The 25,711-nt window shown below is 41.8% G+C and overlaps 1 protein-coding gene across 1 annotated transcript in view; it reads right to left on the bottom strand.

Annotated features, from left to right (window-relative positions):
* Nucleotides 1-22,717: 22,717 nt before the first annotated feature.
* The window catches only part of LOC109403813 (uncharacterized), a 171,699-nt gene continuing 168,705 nt past the window's right edge, over nt 22,718-25,711 (bottom strand). The window contains exon 10 of the mRNA XM_062852821.1: nt 22,718-23,512. Coding sequence (XP_062708805.1) covers nt 23,184-23,512 — 329 coding nt within the window. The 3' untranslated portion in view covers nt 22,718-23,183. The remainder of the gene's footprint in view (nt 23,513-25,711) is intronic.

Below are 25,711 nucleotides of genomic sequence, written 5' to 3'. Positions count from 1 at the left end.
AGGAAGGTGGATCCAGGCCATAGTTGGTTGCTTCAGTAGGTAATAGGTATCTACACAGTTGCGGTCATGCGGGTTCTCCCGAATGCCCTTTTTGTGCTGAAAAAACACGGCGTAACACGTTTTGTTCATGTGCCCGCGTTTTCGCACAATGCGTGATCGTATGCTTGCCACATGTGGGGAGGACACAACTCCGGACAACCTTGTCCAGAGGATGTTAGGGATGAGTTTGGCTGGAATGACGTTTAAACCACGGGAAAAAATCCGCTGCTTGAAACCTGCTAAATGAGTCATGATTTCGCGTAAAATGTGTGTATTCATGTTATAAATATACACCACAAAAAAGGTCATAATTTCATGACTCATGTTGCCGTAACGTCACCTTGGCGTTACGTTTTTCATATTTATTGACAAAAATTCGTAAGTTAAGTCATGATACCATGCCCATGAATACCAGAACTATTAACTAGATTCGTAAAACCAGAAGCGGTATTCATAGAACTAGTAGTTGTCATTTATGGTTCCAGTTTTATTAGCGAAATTTGGTAAGTTGGTTCATATTATCATGAAGTACGTACTCAAACTATGAACTAAATTTATGAAAGCTTGAGCCACAGACAAACAGACGTAACACTTCGAACATTTTCGATTCAAATCATAGTCACGGAAACAAATTCGTCCAATGCTAAAAGGACAAAGTTTGGCCGACCATCAACTAGGTGGCGGTAGTGAGCAAACGTCAGACTCGAACAAAACCGATGCGAGCGCCACGGGTGGGCAGTTGACCAACTATCATATTTTGAAAAAGACCGATAAATCGGTGTACGATGGGAATTATCAGAGTGTTACGTCTGTTTGTCTGTGCTTGAGCATTACTCATGGTGCAAGTATTTATCATTTATGGTACTGGATCGTACTGGTACTGGTCATGTTATCATAAATCATGTTCTAAATTTATTACCTAATGTTATAAAAACATAAGCAGTATGCATGATTCTAGTATTTGTAATTTATACTATCGGATTAATTGGTGCAAAGTGGCATTTAAGGTCATGTTATCGTGAAGCACGCACTCTGAAATCATGTACAAGGTTCCTAAATATTTCTGCTGATGAAGCTGGCCGAAGTTTTGTGCCGGAATATGGAGTTTTTTCACTTTCAACTTCTGGAATGTAGTTCAATAATTATATAGTTTACTACTATTTAAGTAAGAACATTTCACTACACTTTTTCGAAAACCAAAAAAAAATCTCACCGGAAAACACTGCCGCTCACAAAAGGTGCCTTGACAAAAGTGACAAAAATGGCGTAGGTGATTCTGCGCGAGGGTTTGCGTTACGCTTACAGTGCCCAAATTCGTTTGTTGTGATTCATGATTTTATGACTCTGCGTTATGTTTATACGACTCAGCATCTGGTTGAGATGACTCAGCGTCATAGTTTTATGACTCAGAGCCATGCTACCATGTCTCAGCTTTATGGTATTCAATTTATGAAAACGAGCTGAATTTTTTCATAACGCTTTTGACGGCCATGGCTTTTGTTGATGGAATCAGTTATTATTATTCATGATAATCGTTGTTAACGTCACGATATCATGACTTGTAGTTACAATATCATGAAGCGAGAAGTTTTATGATTTCATAACATTTTAGTCATGGATCCGGCAACGATTTTTTTCCCGTGCGGCTATCACCCACAACATTTCGAAGCTACATAGGAGGTGGCGCGTGCACTCGGAGAATGGTTAGTTCAGACACGATAAAAGAGGTGGTTCAAGGGTTCGTAGTCGGCTACGTAGGTTTTACCGGTGCCCTGCGGACAAAATCGACCCTTAGAGCGATTTAGTGGCCGCGGAGAGAACGTCCTGGTAGCTTTGCTGTCGTGGCATCGCACTATGGGGAAAGTGGTGGCCAAAAATCGAAAAATGTACTTGCTTTGAATGACGTGTCTTACATACCATTTGATAGCTAAATAGTTCAAACCTAGATTCCCCAAATTTCAAACCTCTGTGATGGAAAATCATTGCGCCACAGATATCAGACTTAGACAAATAGTGAAAATCGTAGAAAAAATGCATTTTGAACAAATGCAGTTTTTTTAGTGAAAAAACGGTTTAATTTTGGAAGTCAATCCACCGTTGGAAATGTTATAGTCTGAACATTAAAATGGGTGTGTTGTTGAGGTTACACGGTTAATTTAAATTAGTAAAAAGAGGGGAATTATTGACAAAAACAACATTTTTTGCCTAAGTTGGTCTATATCTAACAAGCAGGGTCGAGCAGTCTCAAGCGACCACCACCACAGTTTAGTTTGGGGTCTATACTATCTGCGGAACGCGAATCCAGCTGCGGATAGCTGCGGATGGGCGTCATTTCGGCACAAGACCGAAAAATGATTTTTTTCATTATTTTTTTTATTAATTACGATTTTTGATTATGCGAGCACAAAAAAAATCATACAAATTAAACAGTGCTTCAAAGGTGGAACTGTTAACTGTCTAATTAGGTCTTAAAAATGTTACAAAGTTAATTATTTTTTTGTTAAAAATGGGTAAAAACTGGTCGAAAATTATCGTTCCGTACAGAAACCGTATCAACCCATCTGGACTTAAACTCTAGCAACATGAATATCGCACATATGTAGATAATTAAACGAAAACAAACCTGAAAATAATTGTTTGTGGTAATATGGGACATAGGAGCATCGTGTTACCACAGACAAACAGACGTATCACTTGGAACAACATGCGATAAAAATCATCGTCACGAAAACATAATGGCCCAATGCTAATTACGCTGTGGTTTGCAAACCCACTGAGTTGATGGCGGTAGTGAGCAAACGTCAAACAGAAGCTAAAACGATGCGAGTGCCATGAGCAAGCGATTTGCGAACTACGGAATATTTAAATGATCAGTTAAGAAGAGAAACGATGGGAACTGAGTAGAATGAGACGTCTGTTTGTATGTGGTGTTACTTTAGATCTAAAAAAAATCTTAAATAGTCTTATTGCATTGTCTATATCAAGGCAAAATTTAATTTTGATCTTGCTAAAGAAGAACGACTACTTCAAAAGTTGAAGTGAGTAGCATAATATTTTTACAATGCATAGCAAAAGGCCCACGAAAAAAAATTCTTTGAAAAATACAATAACGATTGGCGCGATGCTTATTCGAAACTTGGAAACGATGTTAAGTATGTTTGGTGGTAATGTGGACATTATAGAAAGTCACGAGAAAAATTGCATATAGACATAACGATTCAAATATAGTGAATTTGGTTGGCCATGTTCTCAAAAATCGTGATAGTGAATCTAAAATGTATACAATTCTCAAACATTTATATGGAATGATGTCTCCTGAACGGAAAAATGAGTAGATATTGCTTGTGAATTTGATTAAGTTTCAAGGGACAGTTAATTAATAAAATGTATGATGAAAATTTATCAATTAATATGTTCTGTTTAGTAGTATATTCATTCCTGCAGTATATAAAATGGAGACAAAACATCAACTTCCTTAATGATGTTGATATGTGTTCAGTAAAATAATAGAAGCATATTAATTAATTATCCTTTCGACGAGTTTGAAAAATATGCAAAAGGGGTGAGGGGTGTCAGATAAGTTGGAGGGGGGTGGGGCTCTTGGTAGATAAACAATTCTTTACCAAAATACCTGATCGATAAAACAATACTCTTATAAAACATTAAACAATGGGGGGGAGCCAGATTTTGCCCAGAAGGGGGGGGATGCCCCCTCCACATCTCCAATTTAATCTTATGCATGGCTATCTTATTCTAGTTTTGATTTGCATTTGAACTGCCCCAAAAATTAAAAATAAACGTAAGTTGCTCCTATCTGGGTTAAATATTAGTTACACCTTCTAGATACATTCTAGAATACATAAATTTGACTAATGTTATTCTAATTTTACTAGAATACTATCAAAAAATGCGGAAAACCCAAAACAATATTTTTGGCCACCACTTTTTATGGAGCCGCCCCATAGTGTATCGGTCTAATGGGTTGAATCCGAGCCCGTGGTTGGAAAGGGGTCCTTGGTAAGGGTGGAGGCCCCACTACTGTCAGCAATCTCTTCCGGTGTAGCTGATAGGGCCTGAAAGGTAGTGATACCTTTGTCTTCAGTAGATTAAATCGCGTTGCACGTAAGCATCAGTTCATGGTATAACAGTTGGGTGCGGGCGTAGTGGTTTACCCTGCCCGCCATCCGAGGGACAAAGGGATTGGTCAGGACCACTCGGTAAACTGGCTAAGCTCCAGCATGCTACCTTGGCAGACTCCCCAAAGCGAGTCATCGGTGTTCGTTGCTACAAGCTACGCAGGCATGTGTTCCACTAGTTTTTTTTTGCAAAATCAAAGGTAACCTTCAAACAAGTTCTTACATATATAATTTGGTCTAAGCCGGTCCAAATCATAACCAAAGAGAAAACTTATCGCGGTTTCAATAATTCCATATTAAATTGTGCCTAATAATCGCTTCAGTACAGAATTCGCACAAGTACTTCTGAACAATAAGTGATGATAATAAAATACGCAAAAAAAACTAACAAAAAAAAAATGCTACATGAGTGAGAAAATAACATTGAGAAGAAAAAAACTCGCACTTAAAATGTACTTCATCACTTCTCATAATGGCAAATTCCCAAGCCATCCACTTCAAGTGTGGCTGAGCCAGCTTAGACACGCGCTGAGCTAATGGTCTTGGATCAAGTATCTACCTGCTTATCGTGTGTTCCTGCGGGCGGATGCCCGGATGGAGTTCAATCAAAGTGACCTCAACGTGCCGTGATCGTCGCAATTGATCCCTTGGTAGGAGGAAGTGGTTCAAAGTGGTACGTCTAGTGGATCCCATTGATACATTGTATACACTTTCTCTCAATTAATTGAAGTAAGATTTCCTAGGATCATTCGGATATTTGATCAAAAGTCCCCGCACCGTGTCTGATAATGATGTTTTTCAGTACGATTTTTTATTAGTAATGATTCCTGCTGGTTTCAATATCAATAGCGATATAGATGTAGTACAAATGTAGTCACTGTATTTCTTGTTAATCTTCATTATTTGCTTCGCTTTCTCGCAGCCCTGGGTATCCTGGAACAAAACATGACGTCTTTTAGTGCCCCCTCCCCGCCTCCTTGATTTGGGGGCTCGTCTTCACGGTGATGACCGCCCACGTTCATCTTTGTCATCTTCTGCTGCGGTCGGTCGTTCATGATTTGGTCATGGTTTGGAATTGTGAGGTTTCTTTTTGCCGGCGTCACTGGACAGTGATCAGTGGTCACTTATAAGATCGGGGTGGTGGCGTGATTTTAATTAATTTGCAATCTCGGTAATTGTAAGGATTCTCTCGTTTGGCGATGATTTAACCGATTCGAATCGGATTTGCGTCAGCTTTTGCGGGAAGTTACTTACTCTCCCCAAGCACACATGCCCAATCACCCGATTCGGGCAGCTGACGTAGGTTTGGGCCAAACTAGGTGGATGAGGGTTGGAGTTGCTTTTTTATTTTGTATATCTGTTGGCTTTCTGTTTGGGTTGGGTCTATTCTGTTTGGTTTCCTATTTCTTGCCGGCTCGTTACCGCTCTTCAGTTGTTTTATTTTTTGTTGCAATATACTTGTACACTTCATTTTTAGAGATTTGTATATGTTTGTATGTATAATGAGAGGAAATTGGGTTTACCGGCTGTGATTGATGAGCGTCATATTTCCAAGCTATTGTTTGACTATATTTGAAAGTTGAATCTATTTTTGATTTATAGGTAGTAAGGCTATACAAGAAGACACATATATCAATGCATGCATTCACTAAGCTCGCGTATTTTGGTCCGTGATGAATAGCAGGGTGAATGAGAAGAATATGAATAGTGGAAGTAGTTATGCCTTCTAGCAAGCTGCAGAATGTAATAAGTCCAAATTAAGGACAAACGTCTTTAAATCCCGCATCAACAGTGCATCAAAACTTCAAACGCACAAATCTCAAGAAGCAAGCTTCAAACAGCAATCCATTTTATTAATCTGTTCTTGCTCACTTGCGATAAGCTTAAAATAAGAAGCTCAGGTGCGCTGGTTTTGTTTACGAAGAGATTTGTGCCCTCAAAATCGTGAAGAGGTACCAAAGTTGGCCAGTGTGGTGGCCATTTTGGGATTCTAACAAGTCTGTCCTTAAACAAATAATTTTATTTTCATTTTGGCCGCTTCACACAAATTGCAGCTCTATTATTCACTTCGGCACTACGTAAGTGATTTCGATTGACGGTCGCCTGGACAGTTTGTACAGCGCCTGAAAGTATTCTATTCCAATATATCGAACTGGTTGCTTATAATTTCTACTCTATGGGGCTGTCCATAAACCACGTGGTCATTTTTTTGGGACTTTTCAACCCCCCCGCGTGGTCATTTGTCCATACATTTTTTTTTATTTGTCCTTACAAAATGGTCATTGGCTGAACCCCCCCCCCCCCCTTCATGACCACGTGGTTTATGGACAGTCCCTATACAGGCTAAAATTAGATGATGATGTATGGCTGTTGGGCTTAGGAACATAACGTCGAAAGACGAAACGTGGAAAGGATAAAACGCAAAAACGAGTAATTTAAGCAAATATACGTGGATGCTATCGACTGTTTCGAATTCACAGGGGATTTTTTCGGCTTTCAGTCTATTAAGCGATTAAAACGAAAGTATCTTTCGTTTAGTGGGTAGTTGCCTAGTGTGCAGTCTTCCGTTCTGTGTAGAAAATCCGATAGGAATTGATGAACCATACTATGCTGACAAGTTTTCACGCAAAGAACAAACCTCCAGACGAAAAACGAAAAATATCCTTAACCCTTGAAAAAGATGGTAAAACCCATTGAAACGTCGGGCGTAAGAAAGATACTTTCGTTTTAATCGCTTAATAGACTGAAAGCCGAAAAAATCCCCTTTAAGCAAATAGTGAGCTCTTTATTCTGCGAGCTATTTCGGGAACCACTTTTGACCCTGGAAGCTCCTACTGACCCTGAAGAAAACAGCCCAAACCCCAGGCAGCTAGTCTAAGTCACGGTCGCTTCCGGGATGGGCACACAAGGCCTCTTTTGCTCCCAGGTCCCAGGGCGTTGAAGAAAGGGAGAGCTTCCGGGTGAAACAATTCCAATGTAATCCAACCCAAGTAACCACAGTGCTGAAGCCTTATTGCATGCAGATATATGGTGTATTTAGTGCAATTATTACTTTACATGCAAACTTAAGGTTGATTTAAAGTGGAAGTGGGCAATTATAGAATCAAATTAGGATTATACTGGTATAATCTTGAAGCAGTCGCATAATTGCCCATTTCCATTTTAAATCAACTTTAAGTTTGCATGTAAAGTAATGATTGCTCTAAGTACACCGTATATCTGCATGCAATAAGGTTTCAGCACCGTGGTTACTTCGGAATGTACATAGTTGGGGGTTGAAGCTCAGGTAAAATATTATCTCCTGGGCGCCCATTAAAAACACCACCCTTGGCGAAGAATGGCGCTTGAGCCTAGCTATTAAGCACTGTAGTTGGAGGAAATGCCAATGCAGAACCCGTAGCTTCCGGGAAGGTAAGCCCAGCTCCCTGGGTTAGTGGGTTGGTGTCAGGCCCTGCGAACCAGCCGTAAAAAAGACTAGCACCGGAAAATCAACAAGAGAAGAATGCGAACCAATACCAATGGCGACGACCACAGCGACGAAAAGGGACTTGCGATTGGAAGCTCGGTACGTGGAACTGCAGATCTCTCAACTTCATCGGGAGCACCCGCATACTCGCCGATATACTGAAGGACCGCGGGTTCGGAATCGTAGCGCTGCAGGAGGTGTGTTGGACAGGATCTATGGTGCGAACGTTTAGAGGTAATCATACCATCTACCAGAGTTGAGGCAACACACGTGAGCTGGGAACAGCTTTTATAGTGATGGGCGACATGCAGAGGCGCGTGATCGGTTGGTGGCCGATCGACGAAAGAATGTGCAGGTTGAGGATCAAGGGCCGATTCTTCAACATTAGCATAATAAACGTGCATAGCCCTCACTCCGGAAGCACCGGAATCACTGCCCAGCCAGCAATTTGGTTGCTATATCGAAATTGCTGATGACAAAGACGCATTTTACGCGCAGCTCGAACGCGAGTTCGACAGCTGCCCAAACCACGACGTCAAGATCATCATAGGGGATCTAAACTATTAGGTAGGCCAGGAGGAGGAATTCAGACCGACGATTGGAAAGTTCAGTGGCCACCAGCTGACGAACGAAAATGGCCTACGCCTCATCGATTTCGCCGCCTCCAAGAACATGGCCATTCGTAGCACCTTCTTCCAGCACAGCCTCCCGTATCGTTACACCTGGAGATCACCACAACAAACGGAATCACAAATCGACCACGTTCTGATTGATGGACGGCACTTCTCCGACATTATCGACGTCAGGACCTATCGTGGCGCTAATATCGACTCTGATCACTACCTGGTGATGGTTAAACTGCGCCCAAAACTCTCCGTTATTAACAATGTACAGTACCGGCGGCCGCCCCGGTACGATCTAGAGCGACTGAAGCAACCAGATGTCGCCACCGCATACGCGCAGAATCTCGAGGCAGCGCTGCCGGACGAGGGTGTGCTCGATGTGGCCCCTCTAGAGGACTGCTGGAGTATAGTCAAAGCAGCCATCAACAACGCAGCCGAGAGCACTATCGGGTACGTAGAAAGGAGTCGACGAAACGATTGGTTCGACGAGGAGTGCAGAGCGATTCTGGAGGAGAAGGATGCAGCGCGGGCGGTAATGCTGCAGCATGGAACCCGACAGAATGTGCAGCGATACAGACAGAAGCGGAAGCAGCAGACCCGTATCTTCCGGGAGAAAAAGCGCCGCCTGGAAGAAGCGGAGTGCGCGGAAATGGAACTGCTGTGCCGTTCACAAGAAACACGTAAGTTCTACCATAAGCTCAACGCATCCCGCAAAAGCTACGTGCCACAAGCCGAAATATGCAGGGATAAGGACGGGAGCCTCCTGACGGACAAACGTGAGGTGATCGAAAAGTGAAAGCAGCACTTCGACGAGCACCTGAATGGCGAAGAGAATGTAGGCACGGAGGACCAAGGCAGCGGAGGAAATGACTATGTTGGTGCAGCAGAGGACGGGAACGAACCAACTCTCACGCTGAGGGAAGTTAAGGATGCCATCCACCAGCTCAAAAACAACAAAGCGGCTGGTAAGGACGGTATCGCAGCAGAACTCATCAAGATGGGCCCGGAAAAGTTGGCCACCTGTCTGCACCAGTTAGTAGTCAGGATCTAGGAAACCGAACAGCTACCGGAGGAGTGGAAGGAAGGGATAATCTGTCCCATCCACAAGAAAGGCGACAAGTTAATGTGTGAGAACTTTCGAGCGAACACCATTTTGAAAGATCTTCACCGTACGGCAAATCCTCCAGAAATGCCGTGAATATCAGGCCCCAACGCATCACCTGTTCATCGGCTTCAAGGCGGCATACGACAGTATCGACCGCGCAGAGCTATGGAGAATCATGGACGAAAACAGCTTTCCTGGAAAGCTGACTAGACTGAGTAAAGCAACGATGGACGGTGTGCAGACCAGCGTAAGGATTTCGGGCGAACTATCCAGTTCATTCGTATCTCGACGGGGACTACAAGGTGATGGACTTTCCTGCCTACTATTCAACATCACCCTAGAAGGTGGTATGCGACGAGCCGGGCTCAACAGCCGGGGTACGATCTTCACGAAATCCGGCCAATTTCTCTGTTTTGCGGATGACATGGATATTATTGCTAGAACATTTGGAACGGTGGCAGAACTGTATACCCGCCTGAAACGTGAATGCGGCTAAGCCAAATTACATGCTGGTAGGTGGGACTGAGCTAGACAGGACAAGCCTTGGCAGCAATGTTACGATAGAGGGGGTACTTTCGAGGTGGTAGAAGAATTCGGCTGACAATAACGTGAGCCGTGAAATACGAAGGCGCATCATCAGTGGAAGTCGTGCCTACTATGGGCTCCAGAAGAAACTGCGGTCAAAAAAGATTCACCCCCGCACAAAATGTACCATGTACAAGACATTAATAAGACCGGTGGTTCTCTACGGACACGAGACATGGACGATGCTCGAGGAAGACCTGCAAGCACTCGGAGTTTTCGAGCGACGGGTGCTAAGGACGATCTTCGGCGGCGTGCAAGAGAACGGTATGTGGCGGAGAAGGATGCACCACGAGCTCGCTGCACTTTACGGCGAACCCAGCATCCAGAAAGTGGCCAAAGCCGGAAGGATACGATGGGCAGGGCATGTTGCAAGAATGCCGGACAACAACCCTGCAAATTTGGTGTTTGCTAACCATGCGGTTGGTACAAGAAGGCGTGGAGCGCAGAGAGCACGATGGGCGGACGAGGTGGAGCTGCAGCTGCAAATCGAGTATTATGGCGGCAAATTGTTGATTCAGTATTATCATGAATATGATGTTAACTAAATAAATGAATCCCTATAGAAATTCTTCGTCAAAGCTCTGAAGGCGTTGTTGGAGGATCTCTTGGAGGAGTTCACGAAGCATCTGTGCGGTGGAGCTTCTAGATAAACTTCTAGAAAACTTTCGGGTGCAGCTCCCGTAAGAATTCAAACTTCTAAACGTATCTACTGTGGAACTACGACGAATTCCATTCCCGCAACTTTGATATGGACTGCAAAACGGTGAGTCGATAAGGAGAGCGTCCAACATAGCTCTGGCACCGACGAACCGACGTGACAGTGGTGTTTCAAAAGTATCCCCCCCAAATTTAACGGTCGGCCAGCGAAGCGAGCGAACGCTTCTGTCAAATCAGCGCAGACGCGAACCTTTTCCTATATGAACACACGGGGGTTCGGGATCAAGCTATCAATACAACGCGGACCGTTATAGGGGTGGCGGTAGTGTTCGGCTATTTTTCATCATGGCGTCGGGGACAACAAATTTGAATTTGTTTGTTCTAGCTGTCACGTCGGTTCGTCGGTGGCTCTGGTCCACACAAGTTCCTACCTCATGCTTCCATGGGTCAAGCGATGACAAAGACCGCCTAAGAGTTGTGTGCTTAGCAGGTAGTGCAGCCTGAGCATTGTTGTCCTTCTGACTTCAGCTAGATTGAGGAGGTACGATCCGAGCGTCTGTTCACCAAGGAGGTGCGGCTCAAACAGCGTCTGTTCTGGCATCCAGCGGCTGAGTAAGAAACGCTGCACCACGCCCAGCTAGATCCACGATGGTAGCCCCATCAGCGTGGTCGTCCCAGCGTTGATTGGGACGTTAAACAGAACTGGCACGATGGTCCTCCGGCGAGACAGGACTGTTGGCGTAGGCCCAATAAGCCACCCGTAAAAATCCCCATTGCGAATAACATAGGAGAAAATACGACTCGATACAATCGGCAAAGACGCACGGGACGAAATAAGGACTACGATTGGAAATTTGGAACATGGAATTGCAAGTCACTAGGTTTCGCAGGATGTGACAGGATAATCTACGACGAACTACATCCCCGCAACTTCGACACCGTGTCGTTGCAGGAACTTTGTTGGACTGGACAGAAAGTGTGGAAAAGCGGGCATCGAGCGGTTACCTTCTACCAAAGCTGTGGCACCACCAATGAACTGGGAACAGGATACATAGTGTTGGGCAAGATGCGACAACGTGTGATCGGGTGGCAGCCGATCAACGCAAGGATGTACATGTTGAGAGTTAAGGGTCGTTTCTTCAACTACAGCATCATCAACGTCCACTGCCCACACGATGGGAGACCTGATGACGAGACAGAAGCGTTCTACGCGCAGTTAGAGCAGTTAGAAAATCGTTGTCGGTGACATGAACGCGCAGGGAGGAAGGGAGGCAATGTACAGACCGGTAATCGGGCGAAACAGCCTGCACGCCGTATCGAATGATAACGGCCAGCGATGCGTAAACTTTGCAGCCTCCCGTGGTATGGTAGTCCGAAGCACTTTCTTCCCCCGCAAAGATATCCACAAAGCCACCTGGAGATCACCCGACCATCAAACAGAAAACCAAATCGACCACGTTCTAATCGACGGTAAATTCTTCTCGGATATAATCAATGTCCGCACATACCGCAGTGCGAATACAGATTCGGATCACTACGTAGTCACTGTATGCATGCGCTCAAGACTTTCGACAGTTATTACCACGCGTCGAAGTCGAACGCTGCGGCTCAACATCGAGGAGCTGCGTAATGTAAAAGTGGCTCAAGACTACGCGCAGCAGCTAGCAGTGGCGCTACCAACGGAAGAGCAGCTTGGCCCAGCTACACTTGAAGATGGCTGGAGGGACATCCGATCCGCCATAGGTAGTACCTCGGCTACAGCACTAGGCTTCGCGACTACGAATCACAGAAACGACCATTGGCGTAACTAGAGGGGGGGCCAGGGGGGCCAGGCCCCCCCCAGAATCCGCCAGGCCCCCCCCAGAAATTTTTCATGACTTTATATATGGAAATTAGAAAAAATCTGAAAACCACTGTCATGGTGACAAACATAGATCTATATTCTCAATTTAGTTGAAAATCGGAGTTTTCGACTAGCGAAGTTGGATTTTTCTCAAAATCAAGCAAACAGCTATAAAGTGCACCACTTCCGAAGTTAGGTCCGACGCACGGATTTGGAGAAAAATCCAACTTCGCTAGTCAAAAATTCCGGGTTTCAACTGCACGTACAGTAATGGAAATTTATTTGGCATAATATGTGTTTAAATTGGCAGTTATTGGAGACAATTCTCAACTTGTCACTCTTTACAAGATCATTGTCCAAAATGGTCTATGTAATTAGTTAGTTTTGTTTGGAAATATTATATAATCAGAATTATATAAAAAGCAATACTTTGTACATCTTCTTTTTTAACCCTCTAATACCCAAATTTTTGATTTTGATCTAAATATCATTTTTCGTCATCTAAAATCGATTTAAACATGTTTTGGAAGATGATTCTTTTTAACTCTCGATTTCGTGAATTTCAGTTTTTGATTTTTGTAATTTTTATTTTTGAACATCCCCACACTTTTATATTTTTCCTGGAAGCCAATTTGGGGCACGGATTTTTTGAGATGAAAACATTTTGAGATTTTATGATTATTGTTGAAATATTATTACTTTAATTTTTTTTCACAGAAAATGTTATTTTCCGTGTAATTTTAAGGAAAATAATTTTAGAGTGTATTCGATTCCCTTAAACTATTAAAGAAGGATAGAATGATTTGGGAAAAATTTAAAATATGTTAATTGTAGCGATTCAATACAAGATAAACAATGACTTCTAAAAGGTGACTAAAACATCAATTTTTCAATGATTTTTGAAAAATGTAAATACGCTTTAAAATACACAAAAAACCATTTTGAGATATACAGAACAGTCCTAAATATTAGCCAAAATTATAAAAAAATTGATTTTTCACGAAACAAAAATTACAAAAATGCTCAAACTATACCCCGTCTAAAGGCGGGATTGGGTATTAGAGGGTATCGCTGAGAAATTCAATCTAAATGATAATTTCCAGGAATTCCTGGATGGGTATCTTTAAGAATCTTTGAATTTTCTAGCAGCATTACTGCAAAATATGGTTAAGTGATTCTTTATGGATATCAAGTATCATGTGGGAAAAAAACTCTGGTTGAATTTGCAATGGAATTCCAGCAAAAGTTTGTGAATTCCTAGTGAGAATAGATGTACGTAGCTGAAGCGTAAACGCGAGTGTATTCATTAAAACCATGCTGGAGGTGATTTCTAGCCGGTCACTATTCATTTCTTTTATTTCGTGGGCCAGGGGTATTTTTGCGTCTATCAAACAATGCACAAATTCAAATGGTCATTGAGGAAGTTTTAATATATTTAAAAGCTGGTGCTACAAGATGTAATCGTAAGTTTGAAGGTATTCATGATTGGACTTGTAAAAGACTTGGTATACATGAGATAATTTTGGAAGAATTCCTGGATGACCTCTTGGAGAATTTCTTGGCTTCTATGTCCCTCTAAAATTATCTAAAAGAATTTCAATACAAATCGCTGGAGGAATTCCTCTAGAAATCCTTCATAGTATTCAAAAAATCTACAAGTAATCCTAAAAAACCCTGGGGTGAATCCCTGAAAAACATTATGAACGGAATACTGTAATTTTTTAACTAACCGCTGAATAAATTAAAAAAAAAATCCCGAGAGAAATTTCGGAAGAAATCATTACAACAATTCTCGGAGCACTACCTGCAGGAATCCCTGGAGTAAGTTGTGAAAGTATGCCTGAAGGAATTCCTGGAGGAATCCGAAAAACAATTATGTAGAAATTACTAGAATTTTTTTTAGATGAATCCTTGGAGGAATTTCTGGATGCATTCCTGGAGGAATCCTTAGAGTAATTCTTCAAGAAATCACTGGAGGAGTTCCTAGATGTATTTCTGGAGGATATCCGGGAAAACCTTCTGGAAAAATTCCATGCGGAATCTCTGGAAAAGTTCCTGGACTAATGCCTGGAGCATTCGGGTTTTTTTTTATTATCGTTCAAATTGGTATGAAGTTTCTGAAGGTTAATCAAAATTAGGTAGGGATCATATATATTTGAAAAACTAAATTGAAAAAAATCAGGGTCGCCTAATTTTCCGGAAAACTCCAGTGAAAATCAAACATTTTCCACAGACACCACCTACTTTGAAAAATCATAGAACGAAGCATCATAGGCACATTTTTTTGTGAAAGCAAATTTTCTCAGCAATTCCAAGATGGATTTCTGGAGAAAATCCTAGAAAATTTTTTGGACAAATTCCTGGCGGATTCCCTGGAAAAGTTAACGGATTGATTGATTGATTTGTCTTTTTTAAAGAGACTTTCAGCCCTTGGCTTCAATGTTAATGGATAAATTTCTGAAGGAGGCATCCCTGGAGAAGTTCCTGGAGTAATGCCTGGAGCATTAGAGAAATTTCTGATGAAATTCCAAGATAAATTTCTAGAAGAATTCCCAGAGGAATTTCTGGAGGAATTCCAGGAGGAATTCTTGGAGGAACCTCACGGAAGAATCCTTAGAGGAATCCCTGCAGGAATTTCTGGTATATTCTTGGAGGAATTCCTGGTGGAATTTCTAGAAAAACCACCCGTGAAATAACTCCTGGACGGATTTCTAGAGGAATCCCTGGAGTTGAAATTTATGGATTTATTCCTAGAGGAAACCTGAAAGAATTTCCGGAGGAATCCCTTGGAAAAATTCCTATAGAATTTTCTCTCGAAAGAATATCGGAAGCAATCTCTAAAGGATTTCCTGCAGAAATTCGTGGAGGGATTCCTGGATCAATTTCTGAAGAAATTCCTATAGGAATTTCTGAAGAAATACCTACGGTAAATCTTGGTGGAATTTCTTGAGGAGCCCCTGGAGACACTGCGGTAGTAATTTCTGAGTAATTCCCAGAGGAATTCCTGAAGGACTTTCTGAAGCAATTCCTGGAGTATTTCTGAAAAAACCTCATAAGGAATTCCCGTAAAAAATCTTAAAGAAATTTCTACAAAAGTTCTTGAAAGAATCCCTGGAGAAATCCCTGAAACAAATTTCTGGAGGAACCTTAGGAGGGATTCCTGGAGGAACTTCCGGACAAGTTCCAGGTGGAATTTCAGGAGGAATTTCTGGACAAATCTTTATAGGAAATCTTGGGGAAATTCCATGGAACTATTCATAAATGAATTCCAGGAGGAATCCCTTAATCAATTCTTTGAGGAATCCTTCAATGAATTCCTGGAAGAATCTCTAGAGAAATTCTGGAAGGAATCCATGGAGAAATTTCTGAATATATTCATAGAGAAATTCCTAAAGAAATTCGTAGAGAAATTCCTAGAGGAATCCTGAGAGGAATTTCTAATGGAGTTCCAGGAGAAATTTCCAGAGGAATTTCTGGAGGGCTTAAGGGAGCAACTTCAGAAAGAAATTCTGGAAGAATTACTGGAGAAATCATCGGAGGAATTTCTGGAGGAATCCATGAAATGATTCCTGGAGGAATGTGTAGAGGAAACCTCGGAGAAGAAATTCCTGGATTAATTCTTGGGTGAAACCCTGGAAGGATTTCTGGAGGAATTCCTGGAACAATTTCTGAAGGAATTGCTGTACGAATTTCCGAAGAAATTCCTGGAGGAATTCCTGGATCCATTCCTGAATAAACTACCGAAAGTATTACTGAAGAAATACCGGGGGATTTTTTGGTGAAATTCGTGGTAGAACTCCTGGAGGAGTCCCTGGAGAAATGCCTGGATGAAATCCTGGAAGAATGCCAGGAGGAATACCTGGAATAATTCTTGAATAAATTCCAGAATGAATTTGTGGGGAAATTTTTAAAAGAATCCCTTGAGGATTTCCTAGAGGATTCCTGAAAAAATATTTGAAGGAATTCCTAGAGAATCCCAGGAATTCAGGAATCCCAGGAAGAATTATTGGAATATTTCTTGGATAAACTCCGGGAGGAATTCTTGGGGTAATTTCTAAATGAATCCCTGGAGGATTTTCTAGATAAATTCTTGGAGAAATTGTGGTAGTAATTTCTGAAGGAATCCTGGATTAATGCCTGAAGGAATCCTTATAGAAACCTCTGGAGAAACTTCTGGAGGAATGCCTGGAGTAACCCCTGGATAAATTCCTGGAGACATGCCTGTATCAATTCCTGGAGGAATCTCGAGAAATTCCTTAAGAAATCCCTGGAGGATACCCTGGGGAATTTCCTTAAAAAATCCCTGGAGAAATTCCTGGACTAATGCCTGGAGTAATCTCTGGATACATTTCTAGATGAGTTCCTGGTGGAGTTTTCAGAAGAATTCTGGGAGCAATCTAGTGGAGTTTGGAATTTTTAGAAGAACTCCCGAAGCAATCTCTAGATGAATTGCTGGAGAAATCCCGGGATGAGTCCATGGAGAAACTCCCAGGAGAAATTTCTAAAGGAACCTCTTGAAAAATTCCTAGAGGAATCCTTAGAGAAATTTCTAGAGAAATTCTTGGAAGAATCCCTGGGAGAATTCTTTGAAAAATCCCTGGTGGAATCCCTGAAGCAATTTCTGGAGAAACCTCAGGAGGAATGCCTGGAAAGTTCTGGACAAATTCCTGCAGGAAGTTCTGGATAAACTCCTTGCGGAATCCCAGGAAGAGTTCCTGGATTAATCTGTAAAGGAATTTTTGTGGAAATTCCTTGGAACTATCCCTGGAAGAATTCTTGAATGAATTCCTGGAGAAATCTCGAAAGAAATTCTGGAAGCAGTTAATGGAGGAATTTCTGAAGAAATTCCAAAAGAAATTTCTGAAGAAATTCCAAGAGAAATTTCTGAAGAAACTCCAAGAGAAATTTCTGAAGAAACTCCAAGAGAAATTTCTAGAGGAATTCCCAGAGGAATTTTTGGAGGAATTCCAGAAGGAATTCCTGAAGGAATTACGGTAGTAATTTCTGAAGGAATTCCTATGGGAGTTCCTGGATCAATTCCTGGAGGACTTTCCGAAGGGATTCTTGGGGTAATACTTAACCCAAGTAACACACTTGTCACCGAAGAGTCACGGCGGCGCAGGTTTTTGTTGCGCAGATGTCACTGTGACTTACTTCTAACAAATAAACACTTACTTGCTAGAAGCAAGTCACAGTGACTTCTGCGCAACAAAAACCTGCGCCGCCGTGACTCTTCGGTGACAAGTGTGTTACTTGGGAAGTAACCTCTTGAGAAATTCCAGGAGGCATCCTTAGAGAAATTTCTAGAGAATTACTTGGAAGAATCCCTGGGGGAATTCTTGCAAAAAAAAAACCTGAAACAATTTCTGGTAGAACTCCTGGACAAATCTCTATAGGAAATCTTGGGGAAAATCCGTGGAACTATTCATGGAAGAACTGCAGGAGGAATCCCTAAATGAATATCTTGAGAATCCCTGAATGAATTCCTGGAAGAATATCTAGAGGAATTCTGGAAGGAATCCATGGAGAAATTTCTGAAGGAATTCCTGCAGGAATCATCGGTGGAATTCCTGGAGGGATCCATGAAATAAATCCCGGAGGAATGTGCAGAGGAAACCCTAGAAAAGAAATTCCTGGAAGAATTTTCGGAGGAATTCATGGAAGAATTCCTGGATCCAAACTTGAATAAATTCCTGAAGTAATTCCTGAGGAAATACCTGGGGTAATACCTGGAGAAATTCTTGGTAGAACTCTTGCAGAAGTCTCTGGAGAAATGCCTGAATGAAATCTTAGAGGCATGCCAGGAGGAATACCTGGAATAATTCTTGAAAAAAAAAATCCGGGAGGAATTTCAGAAGGAGTTCCTGGAGGAATCTCAAGATTCATTCCTAATGAAATACAAAGTTCGATTTCTGAGGGAATTCCAAGAGGATTTTCTGAAGAATTCTCAGGGGAAATACTGAAGAAACCGCTGAAATTCCTGAGGAAATCGTGAAATCCTGGATTAATTCCTGCGGGAGTTTCTGAAGGAATCCCAATAAGAGTTCCTCTAGAAATGTTTAAAATAATCTCTGAATTCGTTTTTGTAAGAATAACAGAAGAAATTTCCGGTGAATCCCTGGAGGAACTCTTGAAGTAATTTCTGAAGAAACCCGATGAGGAATCCCGGAAGAAGCCCTATTAGGAACTCTTTATGGAATCTCAGGAGAGCTTTCTTAGCAAATACCTGGAAGAATTTTTGTAGGAATATTCCTGGATAAAAAAATGAAGAAATCAATGTCTGCAGTAATTGTTGAAGGAATACTAGGATCCCTAGTGGAGCGGACCTGATGGGATGGTTAGAACACTTGACTATCACGCCGAGGACCTGGGATCGAATCCCACTCCCGACAAACTCGCAAAATATGAGTTCTTACTTCGGAAGGGAAGTAAAGCGTGGGTCCCGAGATGAACTAGTCTAGGGCTAAAAATCTCGTTAATACACATAAAAGAAAACAAAAAACCCTAACGGTTTTTTTTGTACAAATTTTTCAAGCAATTCTTGGAGTGTTTTTTAAGAATCTCTAAGCAAAATTTTCTAAAAGAATTTCTGGAATACATTCCTGCAGAATTACTTCGAATCATTCTAGATGTAATTATTGGAGCAATCTATAGTGGAATTTTGGAAGGCATATATGGAGATATCCCTGTAGAAATCTCTGAATACCAGGAGAAATTCCTAAAGGAAACTTCGAAAAAAGTACTGGAACAATTACTGGAGGAACCTCTAAAGATATCCCAGGACAAATCCCCGAAGAAATGTCTAGTGGAATCCCTAGATGAATGCTTGATTGAATTTCTGGAAGAAGCCAAGATGGAATCACTGAAATAGGCTATGGAAAAACAATCTTAGAGGAATTGTTCGTACTCATATAGTTTACAAAACTATGAACAAATCTGAAACAGTCATTTTGATTACTTAAAACTACAATACTGATTTGCATATTCACATATCGGGCGCCCACCCCGCTTAAAATTCATCTCAAGTCAGGCCCCCCCTGGGCCCCCTCCAGGAAAAAATCCTAGTTACGCCAATGGAAACGACTGGTACGACGGCGAATGTGATCAGTTGAAAAACGAGAAGAATGCAGCATGGGCGAGAATGCTGCAACACCGCACGAGAGCGAATGAGGCACGTTATAGACAGCCGAGGAACAGGCAGAACTCAGCCTTCCGGAGAAAGAAGCGCCAGCAGGAAGAACGAGATCGCGAAGCGATGGAAGAGCTGTACCGCGCTAAGGACACACGAAAGTTCTTTGAGAAGCTGAACCGCTCGCGCAGAGGCTTTGTGCCACAAGCCGACATGTGCCGAGATAATCACGGGAATATTCTCACGAGCGAGCGTGAGGTGGTCGAGAGGTGGCAGCAGCATAACGATGAGCACCTCAATGGCGACGTTGCAAGTACCGAAGGTGGCGTGGTAACAGATCGTTGAGTACGTACGCAGGACAAAAGGCTTCTGGCCTCGAACCTCCAAGAGATTGAGGCCGGTTGAAAAACAACAAAGCGAACAAGCGAACTTCTAGAATACGACGGAGAAGCCCTGGTGAGAGCACTACACTAGGTCGTCATTACCAAGATTTGTGAGAAGGAAGTGGATGGAAGTTATCGTGTGTCCCATCTACAAAAAGGGCGACAATTTGGACTGCGGGAACTATCGCGCGATCACACTACTAAACGCTGCCTACAAGATACTCTCTCAAATTTCATGCCGCCGTCTATCACCGATTGCAAGAGAGTTCGTGGGGCAATATTAAGCTGGATTTATGGGTGAACGCGCTACATGGGACCAGATGTTCGCCATCCGCCAGGTGTTGCAGAAATGCCGCGAATACAACGTGCCCACACATCACTTGTTCATCGATTTCAAATCGGCGTATGATACAATCGATCGAGAACAGCTATGGCAGATTATGCACGAATACGGATTCCCGGATAAACAGATACGGTTGATCAAGGCGACGATGGATCGAGTGATGTGCGTAGTTCGAGTATCAGGGACACTCTCGAGTCCCTTCGAATCTCGCAGAGGGTTACGGCAAGGTGATGGTCTTTCGTGCTTGCTGTTCAACATTGCTTTAGAGGGTGTAATTAGGAAAGCGGGGATAAACACGAGTGGAACGATTTTCACGAAGTCCTTTCAGCTGCTTGATTTCGCTGATGATATTGATATTATTGCTCGTAAATTTGAGACGATGGCGGAAACGTACATCCGTCTAAAAAGTGAAGCCAGGCGAATCGGATTAGTCATTAATGTGTCGAAGACTAAGTACATGATGGCAAAGGGTCCAGGGAGGAATCTCCGCGCCCGCCACCCCGAATTTATATTGATGGTGATGAAATCGAGGCGGTTGAAGAATTCATGTACTTGGGCACACTGGTGACCGCCGACAACGACACCAGCAGAGAAATTCAGAGGCGCATTGTGGCAGGAAATCGTGCTTACTTTGGACTCCGCAGAACTCTACGATCGAACAAAGTTCGCCGTAACACGAAGTTAACCATCTACAAAACGCTGATTAGACCGGTCGTCCTCTATGGGCACGAAACATGGACCCTACACGGACGGACGAAACTACCCAAAAGTGAGTTCTTTCCACCCAACTTCGGGGTTGCGTGCGTCACGCCAATTTTGAGTTGATGGAATCGATGTTTTTGTTGGGTTGTTCCCGCTTGCATCCATGTGAAAAAAATACCTAATTTTAAGTTTTTTCCACCCAACCGAAATTTTGACTAGGTTGTATTCACTCAAATTTGAGTACTGTGCTAGAAACTCAGTGTTGGAGTGTCTTGACGCACGGAACTGCAAAAGTTGGGGTGTTTCTCTCTTCACTCTCTGACAACATTAGAAAGAGCGCATGAAAAGGGAGATGAAAAAGAACTTAAAATTGAGTTTAAAAGTACTTAATTTTGGGTTTTTCAGTTTCTCCGTGTACGTGCAGAGGACCAACGCGCCCTTGGAGTTTTCGAACGGAATGTGTTGCGTACCATCTACGGCGGAGTGCAGATGGAAGACGGGACTTAGAGAAGGCGAATGAACCACGAGCTGCATCAGCTGCTGAGAGAACCAACCATTGTCCATGCTGCGAAAATCGGGGGGCTACGGTGGGCGTGTCACGTCATCAGGATGTCGGATAGCAACCCGACTAAAATGGTTTTCGAGAGTCATCCGACCGGTACAAGAAGACGTGAAGCGCAGCGAGCTGGGTGGGTCGACCAAGTGGAGTACGATTTGCGGATCCTACGCAGGGTGCGGAACTAGGGACAAACAGCCATGGACCGAGTGGGATGGAGACGGCTACTATGTACTGCAGAGGCCACCCCGGTTAGCCTGATTGGTAAGGTAAGTACAAGAAGACGTGGTGTGCAGCGAGCAAGATGGATCGGTCAAGTGGAGGACGATCTGCGGACCCTTCGCAGGGTGCGTGACTGGAGACGCACAGCCATGGACCGAGTCGAATGGAGACGACTCCTACGTACAGCAGAGGACATTCAGGCGTTAGTCTGATCGATGAGGTAGGGTTATTTTGGACTGGAGAGGAGTTAAATCTGTATAAGGTGGAAATAAACATAGCATGCAAAATAACTACAAACAAATGAACATATACTACAAATGATGATTTGAAATAACTATAACTGTACTACCTTCACTCTCTATCAATCAAAAATAAATTCACCCCAAATCGAAAATGGAACTAAGCTGCAACTAGATCGCACTGTTCTGGCTTTTGTATCAAATCATCTACCCGCTACTGAATCCATGTATTGTATCGTTTGCTAAATATATATCATTTTGTTTTATTGTTACTTGTGAAGAATTGGAAACATAAATTTTCTACAAACTATGCTTTCAGGAGTAGTTTATATTCGAGTAGAATATCGATCAACCGTATGACAATATCTGCCGGTTGTAGCGAATATAGTTTGAAGTGGATTCTATAGAAAAAGGAGAAGACTTCTTTTTGTTTTGTTCTGATCTCTACACTAAATGGATGGATGGAAAATACTACAAAACTCAGTTCTACGATTTTTGTTCTAGTACGGATAGTAAAAATACTAAATTTTAGGCTCCAATTTTTCCAAGGGCTTTTTCTCGCCGAATTTCACTACGGTTTCGTTTTAAAGATAACTTATTATCAACTACTGTAACTACGTATTACTTTTGGATCCCACTATGGTAGAAATGACTAGCTCATTGTATGGTTTTAGGTCGAAGTAAGGTTAATGCCGATTTTTAGCTTTACATACGGATGGAACAATTTTGCTTAAGTTATGGGAAGGTTTCCACTTAAAGTTTAATGAAAAAATACGACGAACTTTCTTCACTTCACATGGCTGTTAGTAAATAATGAACTATTAATAGTCTAACGATAATAAATTCATTGTATGTTTTGTCTAGAAGAGTTTCGAATCGCATAAAAAATTGTTCTATACACTTGGAAGCATTGATTTGATCAACACTCTGGTAAGATTTGAACCTAGAAGACGTCACAGTTAGAAAAACTGAATCAATACACCAAATAAACACCCACATAAACTTAACGTTCTGCAATCAGGATTCTTTCTTCCCAATCAACCAGGCAGTCAATCGATTAATGGTGTAATTACAGGGTGTTTTACCCGGCAGGCGTATGTGCGTATTCATCATACCCGCAGTAGCACACCCGCCCGCTATGCGTACACCACTTCCTCAATTATCCGAATCGTTGAGCTCGTTCAGCTCGACGCTTTGATCCTCGAGACTCCGCTTGATATCGGCCAGAGTATCCATGATCAACTGCTGTTTCGTTTCCGCATCGCACCCGGTGGTGGTCGCATCGCTGAGCGTTATCTCCTCGTTCGTTGCGAAGGGAGCTTTATCGCCGTTAGCTGTTAGTGTTATGGCACATTTTGTGGTGGCGTTACCTGGTTCGTGTCCCGCGTTGAGGGAGGCGTTACTGGCGTTTTCCAGTTTCGATTTGGCTTGGCGCTCGCGTCGCAGCAAGGAGATTTTGTGCAGCAAAGCTTTCTTGGACAGCTCTGAAAACGATAAGTTGGAAAATGTGTTAGGGTGGTTGTTGAAAATGGAAATACACAAGATAATAAATAATATATTAGCCCTCTAATTCCCAATTTTGATCTAGATTCATTCGGAAATTTTCTCTTTCTTCAGTTTCTCATATGGAATAATCAGATATTTCTTTAGTTATTCTTCTGAAATAAACCCAAGAATAATTTTGCATGGATTGCACTCAGGCAAATAAACCCAAGATTATCATAAGGTCTAATTTATGAAATGGCCTTTAACCCGTAGGCTACGAGAGTACTTTTGTGATGCATTAAACGCCTTAAAATAGGCAATTTCTTTTAAAATCGCCTTACTTTCGTGAAAAACATTATTTTTCATACAAAAACAGTATGTTATCATCAAGTTTTACTTAAAGTTAAGTTCAATATGCTTAAGACCTAGCTTAGGACAAAAAATCTACATCTTGCGTGCCTTAAAAACTTCTACAAGCGCATAGAATTTAGACTCAAACTTGAAAATGTTTTGAAGGCCTTGAAAAAATTCTACGCCACTTATATACTTCTTAACCCTCTGGCCTGACGTAATATACAATAATGCATGGAACAAACCACTTTTCAGATGAATTCATTTGTATTCCAACTAATGAGGCCTTGCTGAACGGAAGGTTATGCAATTTTTACCCCTTCTGACCCAGACGTCCACCGGAATAAAACTGTTCTCGGGACTCCAATTTTCGAAGCTCCCGGCATAATCGAAACAACAACTAGTAATGAAATGAACCTCAAAATTTCGTTGAAAAATATTGATGTTTGCGACTTTTGCAGCGGTTTGAAATTGTGCTGTAAGCAGGGATGGCATTCACGATTTGAAAAGAGTTACATTCACTTGCTACTATCTCAGTTCATAAGCATGCTATCAAAAAACAATGTATGGATGACTTTTACCTTGTAGTTTTATCTGAAATTTTGCCGAATATCATAAGGGTCGCACACGCATGCTTAACCGTGAGCGAGCTGTGAAAGCAACTCTCCACGCCGTGAATGTAATTCCATGGATTTTTTTCGGAAAATCCTATATTTCTTTTAAAGAATCCTACAAAGATTCATCCAGGAATTGCTAAAGAATTTTCTTTAGGATTCAGATATTTATCAATGGTATTTCTCAGAAGTTCTTTCAAAAATTGCACAAGAAAATAACTGGCACATTTCTAGGAAGTATTCCTGAAAGTATTCCATTAAAACTCCTGGTGATACCTTTGGAGATTCCTAGAAGAGTAGAAGAAATTCTTGACTATTTTCTAGAGGGATTCCATTACAAAAAATTCTGAAAATAAATTCTGAAATTATCTCATGAAGAATTCCTGGATGAATGCCTGGGAAAACTCCTGAATGAAATCTCTGAAATAGGGTCTTGGACCATTTGGGCAGGAGCACCTATTTTGGGCACTTACTGCTATACCCCAGTCAATTTTGAACTGATTGACTTGATTTTTGAAACACGTTCAGATAGGCACAGTATCCAGCCATGTTCAAAAATTCAAGTTAATCGGTTTGAAATTGACTGAGCTTAGCAGCAAGTGCCCAAAATAGGTGCTCCTGCCCAAATGGTTCCAGGCCCTATCTCCTTAATTTCTGAAAAAAAAATCCATGGAAAACTTGTGGAAAATCTCTGGAGGAAATTTCAAGGATAAATTGCTTGAAATAATACTGGGGAAACTCGTGAAGGAATTTCTGAAGGAGTCTCCTAAAAAAATCTGCAGAAATTGTAGACAAAGGTACTGGTGGAATTATTCAAGAAATTCTCCAATACATTTCTGAGGGATTTCTGAAAGAACTCCTGAAGACATCTCTGAAGGAATTGTTCGAAGAACTTCTTATGCAAGTCTCTTCAAAACTTCTTACAAAACCTGTCAAATTTTTCGAAAGAGATCATGCAGAAATAAAAAAAAATCATGTGGGAATGCTTTGGAGGAACACTGAAGAAAAATCTTAAAAGGAAAAGATTTTTAATGCAAAAATATCTGGATGAACTGGAGCACGGTGTCTAAATCTTGATTATTATCGAACTTTCATATAAGGTACCCCGGGGCAAGTGGGACCTAAAAAAATGCTAATTTGGTTTTGTCATGCCAAAAATTTCAGAACACATTTTTTTTAATAATTCCAATGAACACAAAAGACGTTGTTGGTATATTTGTACTTATTAACGTG

This window comes from Aedes albopictus, chromosome 2 (assembly GCF_035046485.1).
Source record: "Aedes albopictus strain Foshan chromosome 2, AalbF5, whole genome shotgun sequence".
NCBI lineage: Eukaryota > Metazoa > Arthropoda > Insecta > Diptera > Culicidae > Aedes > Aedes albopictus.
The sequence above is the reverse complement of the archived record's forward strand: the minus strand, read 5'-3'. Positions and strand labels throughout refer to the sequence as shown.